Consider the following 19487-nt stretch of genomic DNA (forward strand, 5'->3'; position numbering starts at 1 on the left):
TCCTCCATATTCAGATGCCTGGCTAAAACTGCCATTTGAAAGCAATGTAATTCAAGGTTTCAAGACCTCCAACACTCTAGGGGGCGCACAACATTTAAAACAAAATGCATTTTTATTGGATTCTCTCACAAGGGGGGGGGGGGGGGGTGGGGTTTCCTATCGAGAGCACAGAGCCACAATCACAGATGGACTCACAGTAATAACGGCTAATGGGCCACACTGCACAGAGCATGTAGGACGGAGAGCATGACCGCCCAGGCGTGTCGTTACGGCAACGGACAGGTTCCCTGCGGCATGCGGCCTAGGGCGTGGCGCCGGCCGTTCGGCCGCAACCCACGCCAAGCGGAGTCACCCACGTGACGGGCGCGAGCCCCCACGGTTGAGACGGCGTGCGAAGGCGAAGCCGCCGAAAAGTGGGCGGAGACAGGAAACGACGGGACGGGGCGGCTCAGAACACGGGCTTTAAGGGGGTTCTCGGTCCCGGTCCCTCCCGGCCGTGCGGAGGCCCCGCCCCCCCTCAGGCCTCTTTGTAGTAGTTGTTGAAGTTGATGCGCACCAGGAAGTCCTCCAGGTGGGGCTGGTAGCCCCGATTAACCAGCTTGGTCACCACTGCGCACAGAAGGGAGGGGAATGGCGGTTAGGGGCCCGCTGGTCGAGTGGCGACTCGTGAGTGCAAAAGATGGAACACGCACACAGAGATAAGCACCAGCGCTGTGTCGACGGGCCGGGAGAACACACCCACCCAATCACATTCTCCCATTGCTGAAGGTAGCTAGCAAAAATGGAATGTCGTCTAACTGGCAACATACTTATGAAAATATGATCAAAAATATGATCGAATGGAAAACCGAACACATCATCCTGACAGGATTAAGGATTGGGAGGATGTTGTGAACAAATAGACAGGAATAAAGTATGAGGACATTTTGAATGATTTTGTCTACATTGTCGGCGTAGATACCACTACGATGCAAATGGCACTTACAAACTATCCATCACACAAGTAGTACATTATATAAATAAAAAGTAGTATATTTTCAGAAAGAATTTATATTTTGGTTCTTGGTGAGCAGTTAGCTTGCATAGTGCTTTATCCAGATTCGCTAGTCTGGGACTGCTGTTGGTCAGGTAGGGCACTATAACTCACAATCAGTTGGATGCATTTAAGGCTCTCCCATGCTGAAGGTCGCTCCGGATAAACTAAGCGAATGTAATTTAATGCAGTTAACTAACGTTAGCTGCCAGGTAACTTAACGTTAATCAGCCAGAGCCTCTGCTTGTTATTGGCTGGATTGATGAGATTGCTAGGTTGGCCGCAGAGACACAGAGGCGAATACCCATTCAGATGACCGAGATGTGATCATTGAACTGAACATGGGCCTGGAGCATGACGGTCCCCATGGCGACGCCGGCGGGGGCCCCCCCCCCCCGTACCTTTGAAGAGGAAGTGGGAGTAGTACTTGAAGGTGTTGTAGGACTGCTGCAGGGCCACGAAGCTGGGGTGCACCAGCTCCCCCTGCTGGCGGCTCCAGGGCTGCGCGATCAGCTGCGCCCGGAACTTGAGGATGAGGCTGAAGATGCTATGGATGATGTTCATGACGGACGCCGCCTTCTCCGTCAACAGGCCCCTGGGGGGGCGGGGGGAGTGGGGGGGTTGGGGGGACAGGAGAGATGAGCCAAACCATGGGTCAGCCCTGCCCTCCCCTACCGCCACTACCGAACACTCCCAATGTCTCTCTCTCCCTCTCCCCCTCTCCCCCACACCCCCCCCCCCACTGCATTCACTAATTTAGCAGCTGCCGTTATCTCCAACAGTGCTGCTCGACCCCTGGTCCTCGGAACCCACTGTGTAAGCTGGTTTTTGTTGCCGCCATTTTCACTTCGTCGTTCAATCACAACACTGGCAGGCGATATCTGTCGCCTCCCATTCGCTCGCAGTGTGAAAGGCTGAAAGCCATTTGTGTGTAATGAATGGAGCTTACGGGCACAAAATGGCGACGAGCCAAGCCTCCATTGTGTGGACATGAGCTTAACCTACACAATTACGGTAGGACACGCTTTCCAACAACCTGAATTAAGAGCCATGACAAAAAGCAGCATACACAGTGGCTCCCCAGGACCGGGGCTGAGAAACGCTGATGTAGAACCACGTCTAAGCAATATTGCTAATAAGGCCGGTACAACAGTGGCAGGTTGCCCGCTGGATTAAGTCAAATTAGTTGCAGAAAATCTTTATTGTCCCCAGAAGGCAAAATCCACGACCCACATTTTAAAACCCCAGACTACAAAACACAGACCATGCAATCAGTTCACAACAGTAAAAGCACAGGGAATAGGTTGCAAGTTTGATTATGTATAAACAAGTAAAATTAGCCCACTGGGGCAAGAAAGTAATATTCAGGTGCAAATCTGCAAATTAGGCAAATCCCCAAATTGGTTGTTGGTGGGTTGGAGACTCACCTGGAGATAGCCCTGTTGAGGTAGTGTTTGTGTGTGTGTGTGTGTATGCGCGTATGTGCGTGTGTGTGTGTGTGAGTGAGTGAGTGTGCGTGCGTGTGTGTATATGCCCGAGACTCACCTGAAGATGGCTCTGTTGAGGTAGTCGGCGTGGATGTGGTGGATGGCGTCCAGGTCGCTGGCGCTGCCCAGCTTGTGGGTGAACTCGCTCCAGGACACCTGCAGGATCTGGTTGGCGATGTAGCCCTGGATCACCTTGACGAAGTGCTGCATCTCGTGCCTGAACAGCTGCAGCTGGCGGAACTGGACCGAGCTCCCGGCCCCCTTCACCAGCGCTGAGGGAGGAGGCGGGGGTTACACACACTTCCTGTTTCCCCCACTTCCTGTTACTTCAATGGCTAATGCAATCTTTTCAAAACCTCATGCGGTGGTTAAACCATACCATAGTTTCGGTTTCACAACAGATGTGGTCAAAATACGTATTTGAAATGCTTTTTTGAATATGATGAATGAGAGTACCTGCTCTCTTCAGGTGGAACCAGACGTCGCGCAGCGTCCACACCATGTGCTTGAGCTGCAGCAGGAAGGAGAAGAGGCGGTTGTACTTGTTCATGCAGCTGTCGGTGATGATGATGTTCAGGGGCCAGTCCACCTGCAGGGAGGGAGGGAGGGAGGGAGGGAGGGCATCAGACCCCGATGCTAGTCGAAAACCAGCCACGAATCTCCCCGCTGCTTTACTCGAGTCGCCGAAATTTGTCCCCTGGCTCCTCCTTGCTCAAAGCATCCTTCGGGAGCCTCCTAGCTCCTCGCTCCTAGTTCCTTCAAGGAGCATTTAACTGGTTGGACTGTCCTTGCAAGATGGCGACCTCGACCGATTTTCAGATCAGGCGAGGACCGAGGAGACAAGGATGGATAAAATCTGGCTCCATGAGTCTCCGGCTATACTAGTCTCTGACTCTATGAGTCCCAGGCTTCATGAGTCTCTGACTCTATGAGTCCCGGGCTTCATGAGTCTCTGACTCTATGAGTCCCGGGCTTCATGAGTCTCTGACTCTATGAGTCCCGGGCTTCATGAGTTTCTGACTCTATGAGTCCCGGGCTTCATGAGTCTCTGACTCTATGAGTCCCGGGCTTCATGAGTTTCTGACTCTATGAGTCCCGGGCTTCATGAGTCTCTGACTCTATGAGTCCCGGGCTTCAGAGACTCTGAATCTGTGTGTGTGCGTGCGTGCGCGCGCGCGTGTGCGTGTGTGTGCGCCTCTCTCTGCTCCCGCACCTTGTAGCGCAGCTCCAGGCAGTTGAGGGCGTCGGGGGCGAGGGGGTGGAAGGTCTCGGGGAGGAAGCGCAGGGCGAAGGTGAAGTTGGCGGCCAGGGCGCTGTCCCCATGCAGGCTGTACTGCAGGGCCTTGCTGAGGATGGAGTTCAGCACCAGAGGAGTCAGCAGCTCCCCCGGGGTCTGGCCACTGCCCAGCTGGAACACACACAGCGCGGCGCGATGAGCGGAGCTCACCCAGAGCGGCCTGACAACTGCAACACTCACCCCTCTCTCTCTCACCTTCTCAAACAGCAGGTCGCTCGCCCCCCTATCTCTCTCACCTTCTAAAACAGCAGGTCACTCGCCCCCACTCTCTCTCTCACCTTCTAAAACAGCAGGTCACTCGCCCCCCTCTCTCTCTCACCTTCTCAAACAGCAGGTCGCTCGCCCCCCTCTCTCTCTCTCACACCTTCTCAAACAGCAGGTCGCTCGCCCCCCTCTCTCTCTCACCTTCTCAAACAGCAGGTCGCTCGCCCCCCCTCTCTCTCTCACACCTTCTCAAACAGCAGGTCGCTCGCCCCCTCTCTCTCACCTTCTCAAACAGCAGGTCGCTCGCCCCCCTCTCTCTCTCACACCTTCTCAAACAGCAGGTCGCTCGCCCCCTCTCTCTCACCTTCTCAAACAGCAGGTTGCTCGCCCCCACTCTCTCTCTCACCTTCTCAAACAGCAGGTCGCTCGCCCCCTCTCTCTCACCTTCTCAAACAGCAGGTCGCTCGCCCCCTCTCTCTCACCTTCTCAAACAGCAGGTCGCTCGCCCCCCTCTCTCTCTCACCTTCTCAAACAGCAGGTCGCTCGCCCCCCTCTCTCTCTCACCTTCTCAAACAGCAGGTCGCTCGCCCCCCTCTCTCTCTCACCTTCTCAAACAGCAGGTCGCTCGCCCCCTCTCTCTCTCTCACCTTCTCAAACAGCAGGTCGCTCGCTCCCTCTCTCTCACCTTCTCAAACAGCAGGTCGCTCGCCCCCCCCCTCTCTCTCACCTTCTCAAACAGCAGGTCGCTCGCCCCCCTCTCTCTCTCACCTTCTCAAACAGCAGGTCGCTCGCCCCCCTCTCTCTCTCACCTTCTCAAACAGCAGGTCGCTCGCCCCTACTCTCTCTCTCTCACCTTCTCAAACAGCAGGTCGCTCGCCCCCACTCTCTCTCTCACCTTCTCAAACAGCAGGTCGCTGAGCGACTGAGCAAACTCCCCATCCTCCATCAGTAGAAAGTGCCGGAGAGCCTCAAAGTGCCTCTCCACACCCAGCTCTACGAAGAAGTAATCCACCACCGCTTTGTTCACCAGAGATACACTGGAGAGTGGGGGGGAGGGAGGGAGGGAGGGAGGGAGAGGGAGAGAGGGAGAGAGAGAGAGAGAGAGAGAGAGAGAGAGCGTATGTATTTCCACCATCTACTCCATTATTATTATATTTGATTGTTGTTAATAATTAAAGCTGCAGTAGGCAACTTTCTCAACGGTCCCAAGGGGCCTCAGAAGTAGTGTCGTCATTCCCTTTGTGACTTCGTTACCGTTTTCGGGACTTCTTAAAATTTCTTCACTGGCTACATCGGTAGCTTTGACCGGCTAGAAAAGCCACTGGGGCTAGCTGTGACGTAAATAACGTTGGCAGCAGCGTTACAAAAACGCACCTATAGCAGCTGTAATGGTTCAAGCACACGCGGCTGTGATTGGGGGACTCACTGCGTGATGAGGGGGGTGGTGACGGAGTGCTTCATCAGCACGGGCAGGGAGACCAGCTCACTGAGCTGCACGGCGGTGGCGTCCGTGGCCCTGCCCAGGGAGGGGCCCCCCGGGAGCCCGTAGGGGCCCCCGGTCACCTGCTGCAGGAGCTGGGAGTCCGGGGCCAAGGCTGAAGCACAGGGGAGGGGAGACGCGTTTCAGTTACCTTCCACAATAATCCCTCTCTCATTCTACACTCATCCCTCTCTCCTCTTACCTTCCAGGCTCATCCCCCTCAACTCTTACCTTCTACACTCAACCCTCTCTCCTCTTACCTTCTACACTCATCCCTCTCTCCTCTTACCTTCCACGCTCATCCCCCTCTTCTCTTCTTCTATACCCCTGACCTCTGCTCCACGTAACCTCTCTCACTTGCTTCCTGTTGTCACGGACTCTGTTAGCATTAGCCCTGATCTCACTCACCCATGAGGCTGTAGGAGTCCTGGTACTGCTCCACCTCGTACTGCGCCGCCAGCGCCGCCAGGTAGTCCCGCTCCGCGCCCCCGTCGGGCGAGGCCTCCGGCGGCCGCCCCGGCTCACCGTGGGCCCCTGCTTCGAGCTCGGCCTCCAGTTCTGCAGAGAAACGGGGCGCCGTAGGGCTCAGTGTCCTACCGTAGGGCTTGATAGCAAGATAACCAGCCAACCAGTACAACTCGGCAAGAGTCAAGAGCGAGATGTACTGCGGGAGGGAAGGTCAGAAATATGTCCTCCAATCACAGCGCTCACATATTTGACTGGCAGTAATACTATCCAATAACTATGGGAATACAAATTACGTAATGGTTTACATAACCCTTTTAAATCAGTTGTCCAGTTTTCTGTGTGTGCTACCACTCCCCATCACAATAAAATGGTGGCATCTGACACATTCAGTAATTACTGACCTGCACCCACTGAATTTGAGGGCGAATATCTGACGCATGATATCTGTACCTTCTATTGTCAAGGGGGTGTGGAGCCCCCTGCTGTCCATCGTCACACAGCCCGAGCCCAGGGCGGAGTCAGAGGAGTGGCCGTAGCCGCTCCCGGGGAGGGGGGACGGGAGCGGTTCGGTCCCCGAAACCACACACCCCACCATCAGGGCGGAGTCGGAGGAGTGGCCGTGCTTGCTCCAACGGGGGTGGAAGGGGGTCACGTCCGACACGAACCCCCCCACCTTTATGCTGCTGTCAGAGGCGTGGCCATGGATACTGGGGGTGGGGACAAAAGTCACGACCTCAGATACATGCTCTCCTACCCTTATATGGGCATCGGAGGCGTGGCCATGGATGCTGGGGGTGGGGAAAAAAGCAGTGACCTCAGATACATGCTCTCCTACCCTTATATGGGCATCGGAGGCGTGGCCATGGATGCTGGGGGTAGGGAAAAAAGCAGTGACCTCAGATATATGCTCTCCCACCCTTATATGGGCATCGGAGGCGTGGCCATGGATGCTGGGGGTGGGGAAAAAAGCAGTGACCTCAGATACATGCTCTCCCACCCTTATATGGGCATCGGAGGCGTGGCCATGGATGCTGGGGGTGGGGAAAAAAGCAGTGACCTCAGATACATGCTCTCCCACCCTTATATGGGCATCGGAGGCGTGGCCATGGATGCTGGGGGTGGGGAAAAAAGCAGTGACCTCAGATACATGCTCTCCCACCCTTATATGGGCATCGGAGGCGTGGCCATGGATGCTGGGGGTGGGGAAACAAGCAGTGACCTCAGATACATGTTCTCCCACCATTATATGGGCATCGGAGGCATGGCCATGGATGCTGGGGGTAGGGAAAAAAGCAGTGACCTCAGACATATGCTCTCCCACCCTTATATGGGCATCGGAGGCGTGGCCATGGATGCTGGGAGTGGGAAGAGGAGTAATGACCTCAGATACATGCTCTCCCACCCTTATATGGGCGTTGGAGGCGTGGCTGTGAGGAGCAGGGGAGGGACTGGACACCCCCACTGTGACGTTAGCCTGGCTGGTGGGTTCATGGGTGCTGGCTTGCAGTACTAAATTGACCTCCTCAGGGGCAAAGTTCTCTTCTCTGCAGGTAGGATGAGAGGGGAGGGGCTGTTTCTCAGGCTGCCGTCCAATAGCCTGGTCATCAATGGCCCCTGCAGTATCTACGCTCTCTGAGGCCTTTGGCAGTGCTGCCCCCTCCTGGCGGACTGGCTGAGCTGCAGCAGTCTCTCGCTGACCCTCCTGGTCCGGGCCGGGGGGTGGGCGAGGCGGGGCCCCTGGGCCCCGGGCATCCCCCTGCGCCTCAGACGTCTTCTCTCCGTCCTGGACGGGGACGAGCGGCGGGACGGCGGGATCCCAGCGGGGGCTGGGGTGAGGGCCCTCCAGGGGTACGTAGGGGGCGCTGAAGTCGTAGTCCGGGCCCGGGGTCGGGGGAGGGGCCGAGGCCGGGGGGGCGGCGGCCTCCGGCAGGTCGGAGCCGATGTCCTGCAGCGCCCGGTCCACTTCCTGTGAGTCCAGCGGGCGCGGCGGCTTCGGCAGGAAGTCTCTGATGTCCACCGCGTCCAAGATCGGCACGTCGTCTCCGGCGGGGGTGGGCGTGTCCTGGGGGTCTGCAGGCGTGTCCTGGGGCCCGGTGGGCGTGTCCTTGTGGCCAGTGGGTGTGTCCTCTGGGCCGGTGGGCGCATCCTGCACCTCTTTCTCGGGGTGAACCTGCGTAGGTGCAGATAGCAGTACGGTTAAGACATTCGGCAGAGGAACTTCCCCACCCGCTGTTAAAGGGAGAGCGATAGAGGCTACAGGCCCAGGACCCTAGGGCGTCCGATAAAGATGCACAAATGCACAGAGTCTATAGGACTCAGAGCACACTGAGGCTATAGGACCAAGACTCTAGGGCGTCTGATAAAGATGCACAAATGCACTGAGGCTATAGGACCAAGACTCTAGGGAGTCTGTTAAAGATGCACAAATGCACTGAGGCTATAGGACCAAGACTCTAGGGTGTCTGATAAAGATGCACAAATGCACTGAGGCTATAGGACCAAGACTCTAGGGCGTCTGATAAAGATGCACAAATGCACTGAGGCTAGAGGACCAAGACACTAGGGAGTCTGATAAAGATGCACAAATCCCCCGACGCCGGGAACGGCCCCGGTCTTTATCTCACTAACCTGGGCGGGCTGTGGTGCGCAGGCCGGTGTGGGCGGGTCCGGCGGTGGTCCCGGCTGGCCCAGGGGGTACCGCTCCAGAAGGGCCTGGGGAGGGAGGGAGGGATTCGGCAGCAGAACAACATTAACAAACTGCTATAACAATCACCGCGTGGATTTGCTACAATACGAACGCCGACATCATTATGACGTCATTGGCGCTCGCTTGTTAAAATAAGCAGGTAAGACAGCTGAAAGTGGCGAGGGGGGTGGGGGGGCGGGGTCAGCCGTTGTGCCGGTGCAGACCTGAGTGAGGCGCTGTTCCTCCCGCAGGAAGCGAGCCCGGCTCTCGTCCAGACGCAAGCGCTGCACCCGCCACACGGCCCGCCTCTCCCTCCTGGTCGCCTCCTCCGTCAGCCGAGCGTACTGGTCCAGCAGCTCCTTCCTGTGGGGCGACACGCCGCCGCAGACCGCGCGAGTCAGCGCGCCATCGCGTTTCGACATTTTCAAGAACGCTCAAGTCCCCCTTTCAAGTTTAGGCGGGATTCGAGGCCCCGTATAGAACTACAGACATGCAGTGATTGGAGAGGGAGGAGTCATCAACCACAAAAGGGGCGGAGCCACTATAACTTGTCAATCACCTATTCGTTTGAACAAACCACAAGGCTTTACCCAGCACAACGAAACACCACTGGTTCAGAATAATCACAAACACTGGTTAGTAGCTCTGTCTGTTGCTGTCCCCATCACACACACACACACACACCCCTGGGTTTAAGTACGCTACACTCCCACGACGGCTGTGTTTAGTGAGGGTGGACGGCGCCGCCCTAGTGGACAGACCTGGCCCTGCGCTCCAGCTGCTCCTCCAGGGCCTGCAGTCTCTTCTCCCAGTCCTGCAGCTCCCTGATGAAGCCAAACTCGTCCTCCTGCTCCTTCCTCTTCGCCGTGTTGCGCCACTAAAGACAGATTAGAGATTACGGAGGACAGTGAGATTAGGGCCACTGGTGAGATAGGTAGATTAGGGGCACTGGTGGTAAGGAGCATTGGTGGGACAGTTAAATAAAGGTCACTGGTGCTAAGGGTCATTGGTGGGTCAGATTAGGTACACTGGCAGTAGGGGTCGTTGGTGGGACAGCTAGATTAAGGACACTGGCAGTAGGGGTCGTTGGTGGGACAGCTAGATTAAGGACACTGGCAGTAGGGGTCGTTGGTGGGACAGCTAGATTAAGGACACTGGCAGTAGGGGTCGTTGGTGGGACAGCTAGATTAAGGACACTGGCAGTAGGGGTCACTGGCGGGACAGCTAGATTAAGGACACTGGCAGTAGGGGTCACTGGTGGGACAGCTAGATTAAGGACACTGGCAGTAGGGGTCGTTGGTGGGACAGCTAGATTAAGGACACTGGCAGTAGGGGTCGTTGGTGGGACAGCTAGATTGAGGACACTGGCAGTAGGGGTCACTGGGGGGACAGCTAGATTAAGGACACTGGCAGTAGGGGTCATTGGTGGGACAGCTAGATTAAGGACACTGGCAGTAGGGGGTCACTGGTGGGACAGCTAGATTAAGGACACTGGCAGTAGGGGGTCACTGGTGGGACAGCTAGATTAAGGACACTGGCAGTAGGGGTCACTGGGGGGACAGCTAGATTAAGGACACTGGCAGTAGGGGTCATTGGTGGGACAGCTAGATTAAGGACACTGGCAGTAGGGGTCATTGGTGGGACAGCTAGATTGAGGACATTGGTGGGTTAAGGTTATTGGAGGGAGTGATGGTCTCTCCCACCTCCTGCACCAGCTCCAGCTGCTGTTTCTGCTCCTCAAAGCGCCCCCTCTTCTTTGCCTCCTCTGTCAGGCGCCGGGACACCTGCACCCCTAGGGGCAAAAGGGCGAGGGGGGGGGGGGCATAGAGCAGTGCATTACACATATTCATTGGCTAGGTATGATTATAGTGACTGCTAGTTTGTTGGTTGTTAATGTTTCACGGTAATTGTTCATCGGTTGGCTATGCTTATGGTGATCGTCATTGGACGGGTGTTGATGTTTGCGGAGATTGTTCTTTAGTTGGGTGTGGACGTTTATAGTGATTGTTCATTGGTTGGGTGTTGACGTTTCTGATGATTGCTCATTGGTTGGGTATTGATGTTTATAGTGATTGTTCATTGGTCAGGTGTTGACGGAGCTGCATTATGAGGTGCTTGGGGTGATCCTCACCTCGAATGCTCTCCAGACTCTTGGCGGTGGTCGCTCTGACCTGACTGATCAGCTCCTGCCGAGCCTGCTCCGCACGCTGTGCCTAGAGAGAGAAATAAAGACAGGGAGAGAGAGATATAAGGAGATAGAGAGAGAGAGAGGGGGAGAGAGAGAGACGAATGAGCGAGGGAGAGGGAGAGAGACGAGAGGGAGAGAGAGAGATAGAGAGATGGAGAGAGAGAGGGGGAGAGAGAGAGACGAATGAGCGAGGGAGAGGGAAAGAGACGAGAGGGAGAGAGAGAGGGGGGGGAGACAGAGGGGGCGGAGCCTCCGTACCTGCTCCTCCCTGCTGACGGCGCTGTGCTTGGCGATCATGCCCACGCGGCCGCGGTAGACGGCGCAGTCCCGCTCGATCTCCTCCACCTCCTGCAGGGAGAAGGTGACGGCGATGCGGGGCACGGGCAGCTCCGACCAGCAGATGTAGTGCTGCACGGGGAGAGGAGCCGTTAGCCGGACCGTTAGCGTTCTCTGAGCAACCCCGAACGCTCTTACAGCAGCGGTTCTCAAATTCTGGGGGGGAGTAGGGGGGCACACTGTGTATGCTAGTTTTCATTCCAACCTCAACTGCAATCCCAGAATTTTAACCTGTTGTTATTTTTTCTTAATTAGGTGCTCTTCGTGTTTCGGAGCTGGGGTCCCCAGTCTTATCCAGAAAGAGACAGTGTGTGTGCACACACCTGATTCTACTAATCAAGGTCGCTTGGCAAGGACTCCAGTGGTGGAGTAGCATTCGCCAAAGCGTGTTCGAGGAGAAAAAAAAAAGTAAGAAGATTATCGCTTTCATTCTTAGTAAAGGTTAAGGGTTAAGGACGGTACCGACGCAGCAAAGGGCAAAGACGCACTGAATTAAACAGTTTCGCCACTTCTAATTTGTTCAAAATGGCAAGGGACGATCCAATCAGCTCCTTCATAAATGACTCCTCAAGTCATTGCTAGCAAGAATCCGGGTGTCAATTGAGGTTAATCTGTTTGTCGATAAAGCTCCGTTTGAATTTGAATCTGTGCTCTCATTTGAGAGGTCTCGGTGAGCGAGCGGGCGGGCGGGGCGGGGCGGGGCGGGGCGAGGCGGGGCGGGGCGGGGCGGGGCGGGCGGGCGGGGCGGGGCGGGGCGGGGCGGAGACCGACCTGGGGGCAGCAGATCTTGAGCAGGTTGATGGTCTTGCCGCAGATGTAGACGTCGCTGGCGATGTGGCGGAGGAAGACGGGCACGCACTCCTCCACGTTGTGCGAGATCAGGGTGTACCCCTGCGACCAGAAGTGCTTATCTGCACAGGGGGAGAGAGGGGGAGAGGGGGGGAGAGAGAGAGAGAGAGAGAGAGAGAGAGAGAGAGGAGGAAGGGGAGGGAGAGTGAGAGAGAGCCTTCCTTTTGCTGTTGTCATTACTCTCATCGATTATCAACGCTTCGGCGATTCGCATTTCAAAATACGTCCGCGCCGACAAAGCATTCTGAATTTGAATTTGAGAGCCAAGAGAGGTCAGAGAGAGACAGAGAGATTCAAAGAGGGAGTGTGAGAGAAAGGGGAGAAATTCTTATTAAATCTTTTTTTTGTGCGTACGCGCGCGTTGGTACGAACATGTACTTGCGCTTTGGGGACGCGACATTCGTCTTGTCGTGCGAATCAAGCGGTCGGCGTTCAAACTGGAAACTGAATTTCGAGGAGATGTGGAGAAGAGGGAGGGGGAAAGAGAACGAGGGAGAGGGGAAAAGGGAGGGAGATGGGACGAGAAGGACTCTCAAGGACAGAAGGACAGGACGGAATCCCCTCCGGGGGGGGCGTGGGGGGAGCGGGAGCGCTCACCTCTGAAGCCGAGGTAGTCCTCGTTGACCTGGATCATGAACTCGCCGTAGACGTCCCTGAACACGCCGCTGTACACCCAGTCGGACACGAACCTGAGGAACGCGGCCGGGGGGGGCAAAGTTCAAACCGCCATTCCGTGCCATGTTCACAATACAGCGCTCAACGCTCAGCGCTCTACGGCAGTCCACGCAGCCAAACTACAATGAAGCCCTGATGCTAAATGGAAAACGCAAGCAAAATGGAGACTGACTGCGGGTAGGGCTCACAGACAGAGAGACTGACCGTGTGTAGGGCTCACAGACAAAGAGACTGACCATGTGTAGGGCTCACAGACAGAGACACTGACCGTGTGTAGGGCGCACAGACAGAGAGACTGACCATGTGCAGGGCTCACAGACAGAAGCACTGACCGTGTGTAGGGCTCACAGCTGCTCTTCAGCAGGGACAGCAGCACAGGGTAATTCTCATTACTGCAGTTACTCTGGGCCTCATTGTACAGGTAAGAGAGCAGCTTCACACCCTGCAGTCAAGACAGCACACTTACAACTGTCAGCACTGCCTGCGTATACACACAAACACACACACACAAATACACACACACACACAGACACACACGCACAGACAGACACACACAAAAACTAATGAAAATAAACATAGGCATTGTACTCACCACGGGGAAAGTAGCCTGGTTCACAGCAGAAACCCCATCCACACAGCACAGTTCAGTAAGATACCTACAGAGGGGCACACAGAGCAGGGTGAAGAGCTGCACACAGAGCAGGGTGAAGAGTCGCACACAGAGCAGGGCCACAGAGAGGCCTTGCTAGGAGTGAGACGCCGCAGCGGCTGACCTGAGCTGCCGGCCCAGCTTGCGGAACAGGAAGCAGATGGTCAGCAGGCTGAGGGTGTGGTGGGTGGAGAGCACACAGGCACGGTAGTACTGCAGGTACCTCCGCAAGCCACCTGTGAAGGCCTACGACACACAGGGATAATGTACATTACTGTCTGAGACGCACAGAGATATTCCACATTAGATGCGCTGCTACGTTAGCGCTGCGCTGTAGGAAATGTTAGCCTAGCGCTGTAGGAGACATTAGCGCAGCGCTGTAGGTCATGTTAGCACAGCGCTGTAGGAGATGTCAGCGCAGTGCTGTAGGAGACGTTAGCACTGAGCTGTAGTTAACGCAGTGCTGTAGTAGACGTTAGTGGTGCTGTAGGACACGTTAGCGCTGCAGGAAATGTTAGCCTAGCACCACAGGACATGTTAGCACAGCGCTGTAGGAAATGTTAGCCTAGCGCCATAGGAGATGTTAGCGCAGTACTGTAGGAGACGTTAGCGGTGCTGTAGTTAGCGCAGTGCTGTAGGAGACGTCAGTGGTGCTGTAGGACACGTTAGCGCTGCGCTGTAGGAAATGTTAGCCTAGCGCCATAGGAGATGTTAGCGCAGCGCTGTAGGACATGTTAGCACAGCGCTGTAGGAGATGTTAGTGTAGCGCTGTAGGAGCCGTTAGCACTGAGCTGTAGTTAGCGCAGTGCTGTAGGAGACGTTAGCGGTGCTGTAGGGGGCGCTACCTGAAAGACCAGGCCTCGCCTCTGGGCGCTCTGCAGGGAGAAGCGGCTCAGCCGCAGGTAGTGCGTCCCGTACTGCGCCAGGTCCCCCAGCAGCCGGGAGGCGCTCTCCGGGGACGCCCCCGAAATGCACACCCCGGGCCGCACCTCGAACTGTGCACACGCCTGCAACGCACACACGCAGAGGGAATGTGACAGGACTATACAAACAAACACACACGCAGAACACACAGGCACGTACACGTGCAATACACACACATTTACGCACACAAAAAAGATCAAACACGTACTGCATGCACACAAACAGTCACACGGACACCCATGTGTGTGTGTGTATGACGCAACATGTATGCACGCACACACACACACACACTAACATGGGAACACACACACACCAAACCCTTAAACTCGTAAGCAGTAAGCTGCTCAACAGGATGTGTGCACTCGCGCACCACAACATGAACGAACCTTTCCTTTTCAAGTGCTGAAATAAAACTCATTTTCATTTTCCGTACGAATAAATCAGCAAACTTTCATTCCGACTCAAGCCCAGCGAATTGCAAAGCCTGCTTCTCCCCCGCTTGCCATTCCCCTCACAGAGCTTGTCGTTTCCGGGACCACTTGTCACTTTCTGCTGCCTGTAATTACCGAAGTCCTTAGCGCGCGCTCCCGTGGGGGGGGGGTACCTGGTTTAGGGGGAACGTGGCAGACGCCACTCCGATGAGCACGTTGAGGAGGTCCCCCACCAGCTGGCTCTGACAGTCCTGGGGGGCGGGGAGCGGGGGCGAGGCCGGGTCCGAGCTCAGGCCCCTCACACCCCCCTCCCACAGCCGGTACAGCTGGTCGAAGGCCTCCCGGCCGGCCTCCGTCAGGTACGGGTCCTCCTTACTGCCGGGGGGCCTGGGGGAGGGGGAGAGAGAGGGAGGGAGGGGGGAAGGTAGAGAGAGGGAGAGAGAGGGAGGGAGAAAGTGTGTCACATTTTGTACACCCCACTGGTTTTGCAACACAAGTTTACTTGTAATGCAAATAAAGCATATTTTCAATTTGAATTCGGGGGAGAGAGAGACAGAGAACCCAAGGACTCAAAACCAGCGATCCTACAAAATATTAGGGATATCCACCCCCTCCCAGCAGTGCTGACCCTTACCAGCCCACCCCCTCCCAGCCCTTACCAGCCCACCCCCTCCCAGCCCTTACCAGCCCACCCCCTCCCAGCAGCGGCGGCGGCTGGGCACGAAGGTGGGCAGGGCCTCCCACACGTCCGGCTCCGGCCCGGGGCTCGGCTCCCACTGCGACACCGGGGTCAGGTTGGAGGCCGACTGGAACCCCTCGTCCTCCGACTGATCCAGACAGGGAGGAACCTGGGGGGGAGGAACCTGGGGGGGAGGAACGGGACAGGAGAAAACTCCACAATCATTCTGCGATGTCACAATGCTCACAGCTGATGAGCAATTCCATGGTGACAAGGTTTTACACCTGAACCAATGATGGAAAACATGCTATTTTGTGTCATTCAAACATTTGTTACCAAATATTAATGCATGTTTTTATTATTATTATTTTTTTTTTTTTTTAAACAAAAAAGTGTTTCTGAATGAACGGTTAAAATCTCTAAGTAGGGGAATGGCTGAACACCAGAGCACCTTTCTCTTAATTCAATTCATTTTTATTATGTGTATAGAGGTTAGCAGACACAGTGACAAAGACACTCTCCAGAAACAAGAAACAAAAAAAATGAGGCGAGACCGAGCATGAACCCCCAGAATCCACCAGCGGAACGGGAGCCGCCGTGGAACCGCCCTCCCTGCGATAGGCTCCGCCTCACCCGTATGGCCAGGCCCGTGACATCGGCGTTGCTGGGGACGGGGGGCGGGTCCAGCCGGACGTCCAGGTCGGAGGTGCGGCTGTGCTGCAGGGCCCCGAACAGCGACGTCCTGGTCTCCCTCTCGAAGCGCTCCTCCCCCTCGCCGCGGCCCCCCAGGCGGAAGAGGCCGGTCCCCGGTGGGGCGTCCATGAGCCCCAGGCCCCCTCGGAGGTCCCCCAGGGCGCCCCACTCCTCGGCCCACACCAGGTCGCGGGCGCGAACCTCCAGGCGCGCCAGCTCCTCGCTCACGTAGCCCTCCAGGGGGCGCCTGCGGGTCACCGGCCGCTCCCTGCGCATGTAGTCCCGGCTGAAGGAGGGGGCGGGGGGAGGGACGGAGCCCGCCAGCCGGACCAGGAGCTCCAGCACCGAGTCCAGCTCCACCAGGCCCGAATCCCCCCCCAGGGAGCCCAGGAGCTCCTCCAGCCTCTGCGCCTCCTCCTGCCTCCCCGCCACCCGCAGGTCGAAGGAGATCATCAGCACTTTGTTTCTGGCGGGGGTGGAAGCCCAAGGGTCGGGTCTCGCCGCCCCCTTGTTTGGGGGTCCCTCCCGAAAGAGCTCGGACAGCAGGGCCCCGTACGCCCGCTTCCTCAGGTCCCGCCGGACCGCCTCGCGGGAGGCCGCGCCCGAGGCGCGCCGTTTCCACGACACCCCCGAAATGCAGGTGTCGCAGAGGGCGCCCAGCAGCCCCGTGATGCTGCAGCTGGCGGAGGGGGCGTCGCCGAGCCTGTCGCTCATGGTTCCCGGGTCTCTGTGCCTGACGTCAGTCTCACCTGCCAAAGAAGATTTTTGTTGTTGCAATTTTTAGTCCATCAAGTATAAGTTACACAAGTAGGCTACATAAAATGATACAAAAATACTGAACTAGTTGCAAGCCATTAGTGCTCACAGGATGTTTAAGTTAGTTCCTTTAGAGTTTTATTAAGTAAAACGTTAGCCAGTTTAGTCCCAAAGTCAAACTGATCCTAGTGGATCTATATCTAAACTTCGTTTAGCCCAGTTTTTATTTTCACTAACACTTCGCGCTATGATGGCATTATAAACAGATTGAGCAGGTGATTGACGAGTGTTTTGATGGCACTTTGCGCTATGATGGCATTATAAACAGATTGAGCAGGTGATTGGCGAGTGTTTTTTTGTTGTTGTTTACTCTGATGCATAGTAGGTTTGACAGAGTCCTTTTCGCCAGACATTATTCTCGGTAAGAAATTTTACGACAACGTTTACTAAGTCAGCTAACGCCTTACAGAATGATTTAAATACACTGTTGAAGTCGCATTCAACCAAAGTAAGGTACATTAAATGCACATATATACAGAAGAGGTTCTGCTTCATAAATGAGTAAATTAGCGTGCTAGCTGTGTACACACCGGTTGCAGCAAGTTAGCGAACGTTACCTGACTAGCTCAAGCTAACGTCGCGTCGCTGCAGTCCTCTGGGCGGATTGTGCGTCTCTCTTGAATCAGTGCGGTGAAACATTTGCATTATTCCGAATACGAAACTGATGGAGATCACATGCTCTAAATTAATTTAATATTTTTAATGCTAAATTGTTAGCAAACGGTATTTGCCAGCGCTAAATTGTTGCAGCCAGTTCCAGAGTCACTATCACTTCCTTGACTATGGCCCCGCCTCTATTCTAGTTTCTACCATTGGTTAGAATGTAAGAAGTTGCTCCTTGATTGGACAAAACTTGTCGTATATACGTGACTAACATTTGACTGCCGTTATTTTCGCGCTCGTGGTGAAAGGTTAGCATTCCAACATTGAATCGCGCCACTGGTGGTGCATTTCGATTAATATTCATCAATCCATATTTTTTTTTAGTTTTACTGGCTGTAGTTACACATTTGTTGGTGACACTTTATTGGCACAGATAATTGCACCACACAATTTCTTTGCCAGCTGTCATTTCTAATGAGTTATTTATTTTCACCCTGCAAAGCGCTTGCATTTTAATCAACACGTGTGATAAACTAATTTAGGCTCATATTTACCAGTTAGCTAAGAGCTTTATGGCACGTAGACATGAAAATAAATGCCAGATAACGGATCGCAAAAGCTTAAACAAATTAATGAAAGGAGCAATTGGGTGCAAGAGTGCCCCTATGATAAGATCATTTGCAGGTAAGTTCTATGGGCATAGGCTACTTATTACATTTAAATAACGGCTTATGGCAGATGATTGAAGATGCCGACCCTTAGTCGACACACGTAATGTTCCGGCGGGGGCTGATCAGCAAGATTTAAATCTTTAAAATAGTGATAATTATTTAATTTTTCAATATTTAGCCATAATATGTTGATGTAGCCTATGGTGCCATCGTGTAATAAACTTGGCCGATGCTATACGTTTTGTATGGCTGTCGTGGTAATACGTTTCATCACCTTACGTCAATGCATTTGGTTTTTTATTTTTGTATTTTTTCACGAAACCACATTCACTACCATGTTTGTTGGCTTAGGTGTACTGCTACCATGATTTTTTAGGGAGCAATTTTCTATGTAGGCTATGATGATTAGAGAGGAGAGTCTTTTGAACAAATTTGAGAAAGTTGCATATAAATGCCAGACCACGGTCTCTGAGCAGATGTCTAGTTGAAATGTAAAAATGGTGGCCAATTCGTACGAATATAAATGTTTTTCGTGCAGTCTGATCACTGTAGAAACCTTTAAATCTCTGCGAAGGTTAGGCCTACCAAATTTAGTGGTCTACAGTGACACCACGTGCAGCGACTTTAACGTTAAAGGTGTGAACTAGCTATGTCGTCGTGAATGCGTTAACCAAGTTTAGTCTCATGCTTACAGTTTACCACAACTTTAGAACATTTTTTAAGTGTTCAAGGAACAATGTGAAAATTGCATGCCAAAGATATATAACAAATGGAGTAAAATCAAACATTAAATTGCATCAATTTGCATAATCTAGTAACATTAAATAGGCTTAATACCAAGTATTTTACAAAGCGTAAAAATAGGTGTCCTATGACAATAATGAATAGTAAAAAAGAAACAACCGATATTTGCATTCTTAGTTGTGTTAGAATGGTTGGCTGCAGTCTAGCAGTGCTGAGAACGTCTCCTCGATAGCCTACCATGTTTGTGTTCAGTTGTTTATTGGGTACTTGAAGTGAGGCACGGCAAAACCATTTTAAGTAGACCTGCATAAACAATTAAGTAAATAATTAAATTCTGCCTGCCACACGTTCCTTGCATAGAGGAATACTCTGAATTACAACAAACTGCAAAAAAAAAAAAAAAAAACCAAAAAAATAAAACCATTGCCTCAGGGGCAGGCAAATCATGAATCCATTAATTCAACACAACATCTGTGTAGCGATGCACATGTGAATTATTTAAATCCTCTGACAAGGTTCTAACTCACCGGCTTCCTCAAGGATATCTCTTCACAAGGTGAGTGCTGTGCCCTTG

At 54.0% G+C, this 19487-nt stretch overlaps 1 protein-coding gene across 2 annotated transcripts; it reads right to left on the minus strand.

The window, feature by feature from the left end:
* Positions 1 to 93: 93 nt before the first annotated feature.
* On the minus strand, positions 94 to 17681 carry tubgcp6 (tubulin, gamma complex associated protein 6). 2 transcript variants are annotated; one of them, XM_035402256.1, is made up of 25 exons: positions 17453 to 17681; positions 16020 to 16828; positions 15392 to 15555; positions 14881 to 15094; positions 14198 to 14359; positions 13477 to 13598; positions 13296 to 13359; positions 13036 to 13145; positions 12626 to 12717; positions 11951 to 12090; positions 11102 to 11251; positions 10787 to 10868; positions 10359 to 10447; positions 9417 to 9532; positions 8880 to 9018; positions 8598 to 8681; positions 6420 to 8139; positions 5910 to 6059; positions 5448 to 5616; positions 4917 to 5058; positions 3734 to 3928; positions 2977 to 3109; positions 2579 to 2792; positions 1435 to 1628; positions 94 to 609 (listed from the first exon to the last, which is right to left on the minus strand). In XM_035402256.1, exons 2-25 carry the CDS (start codon positions 16791 to 16793, stop codon positions 518 to 520), a joined length of 5511 nt encoding a protein of 1836 aa, XP_035258147.1. In that variant the 5' UTR covers positions 16794 to 16828; positions 17453 to 17681; the 3' UTR covers positions 94 to 517. The 2 variants fall into 2 exon arrangements, with proteins under 2 accessions (XP_035258147.1, XP_035258148.1); XM_035402257.1 differs by having other exon boundaries at positions 17426 to 17681.
* Positions 17682 to 19487: the final 1806 nt, after the last annotated feature.

This window comes from Anguilla anguilla, chromosome 19 (genome assembly GCF_013347855.1).
Source record: "Anguilla anguilla isolate fAngAng1 chromosome 19, fAngAng1.pri, whole genome shotgun sequence".
Taxonomy (NCBI): Eukaryota; Metazoa; Chordata; class Actinopteri; order Anguilliformes; family Anguillidae; genus Anguilla; species Anguilla anguilla.

What these genes read in the sequence shown, in the direction of transcription:
- tubgcp6 (XM_035402256.1), bottom strand. Translation starts at nt 16,793, where the DNA reads ATGAGCGACAGGCTCGGCGACGCCCCCTCCGCCAGCTGCAGCATCACG. An exon ending in CACCCCCTTGACAATAGAAG is followed by an intron (nt 6,060 to 6,419) that starts GTACAGATATCA and finishes GTTTCTCTGCAG; the next exon opens with AACTGGAGGCCGAGCTCGAA. An exon ending in GCGACCTGCTGTTTGAGAAG is followed by an intron (nt 3,929 to 4,916) that starts GTGAGAGAGAGA and finishes TGTGTGTTCCAG; the next exon opens with CTGGGCAGTGGCCAGACCCC.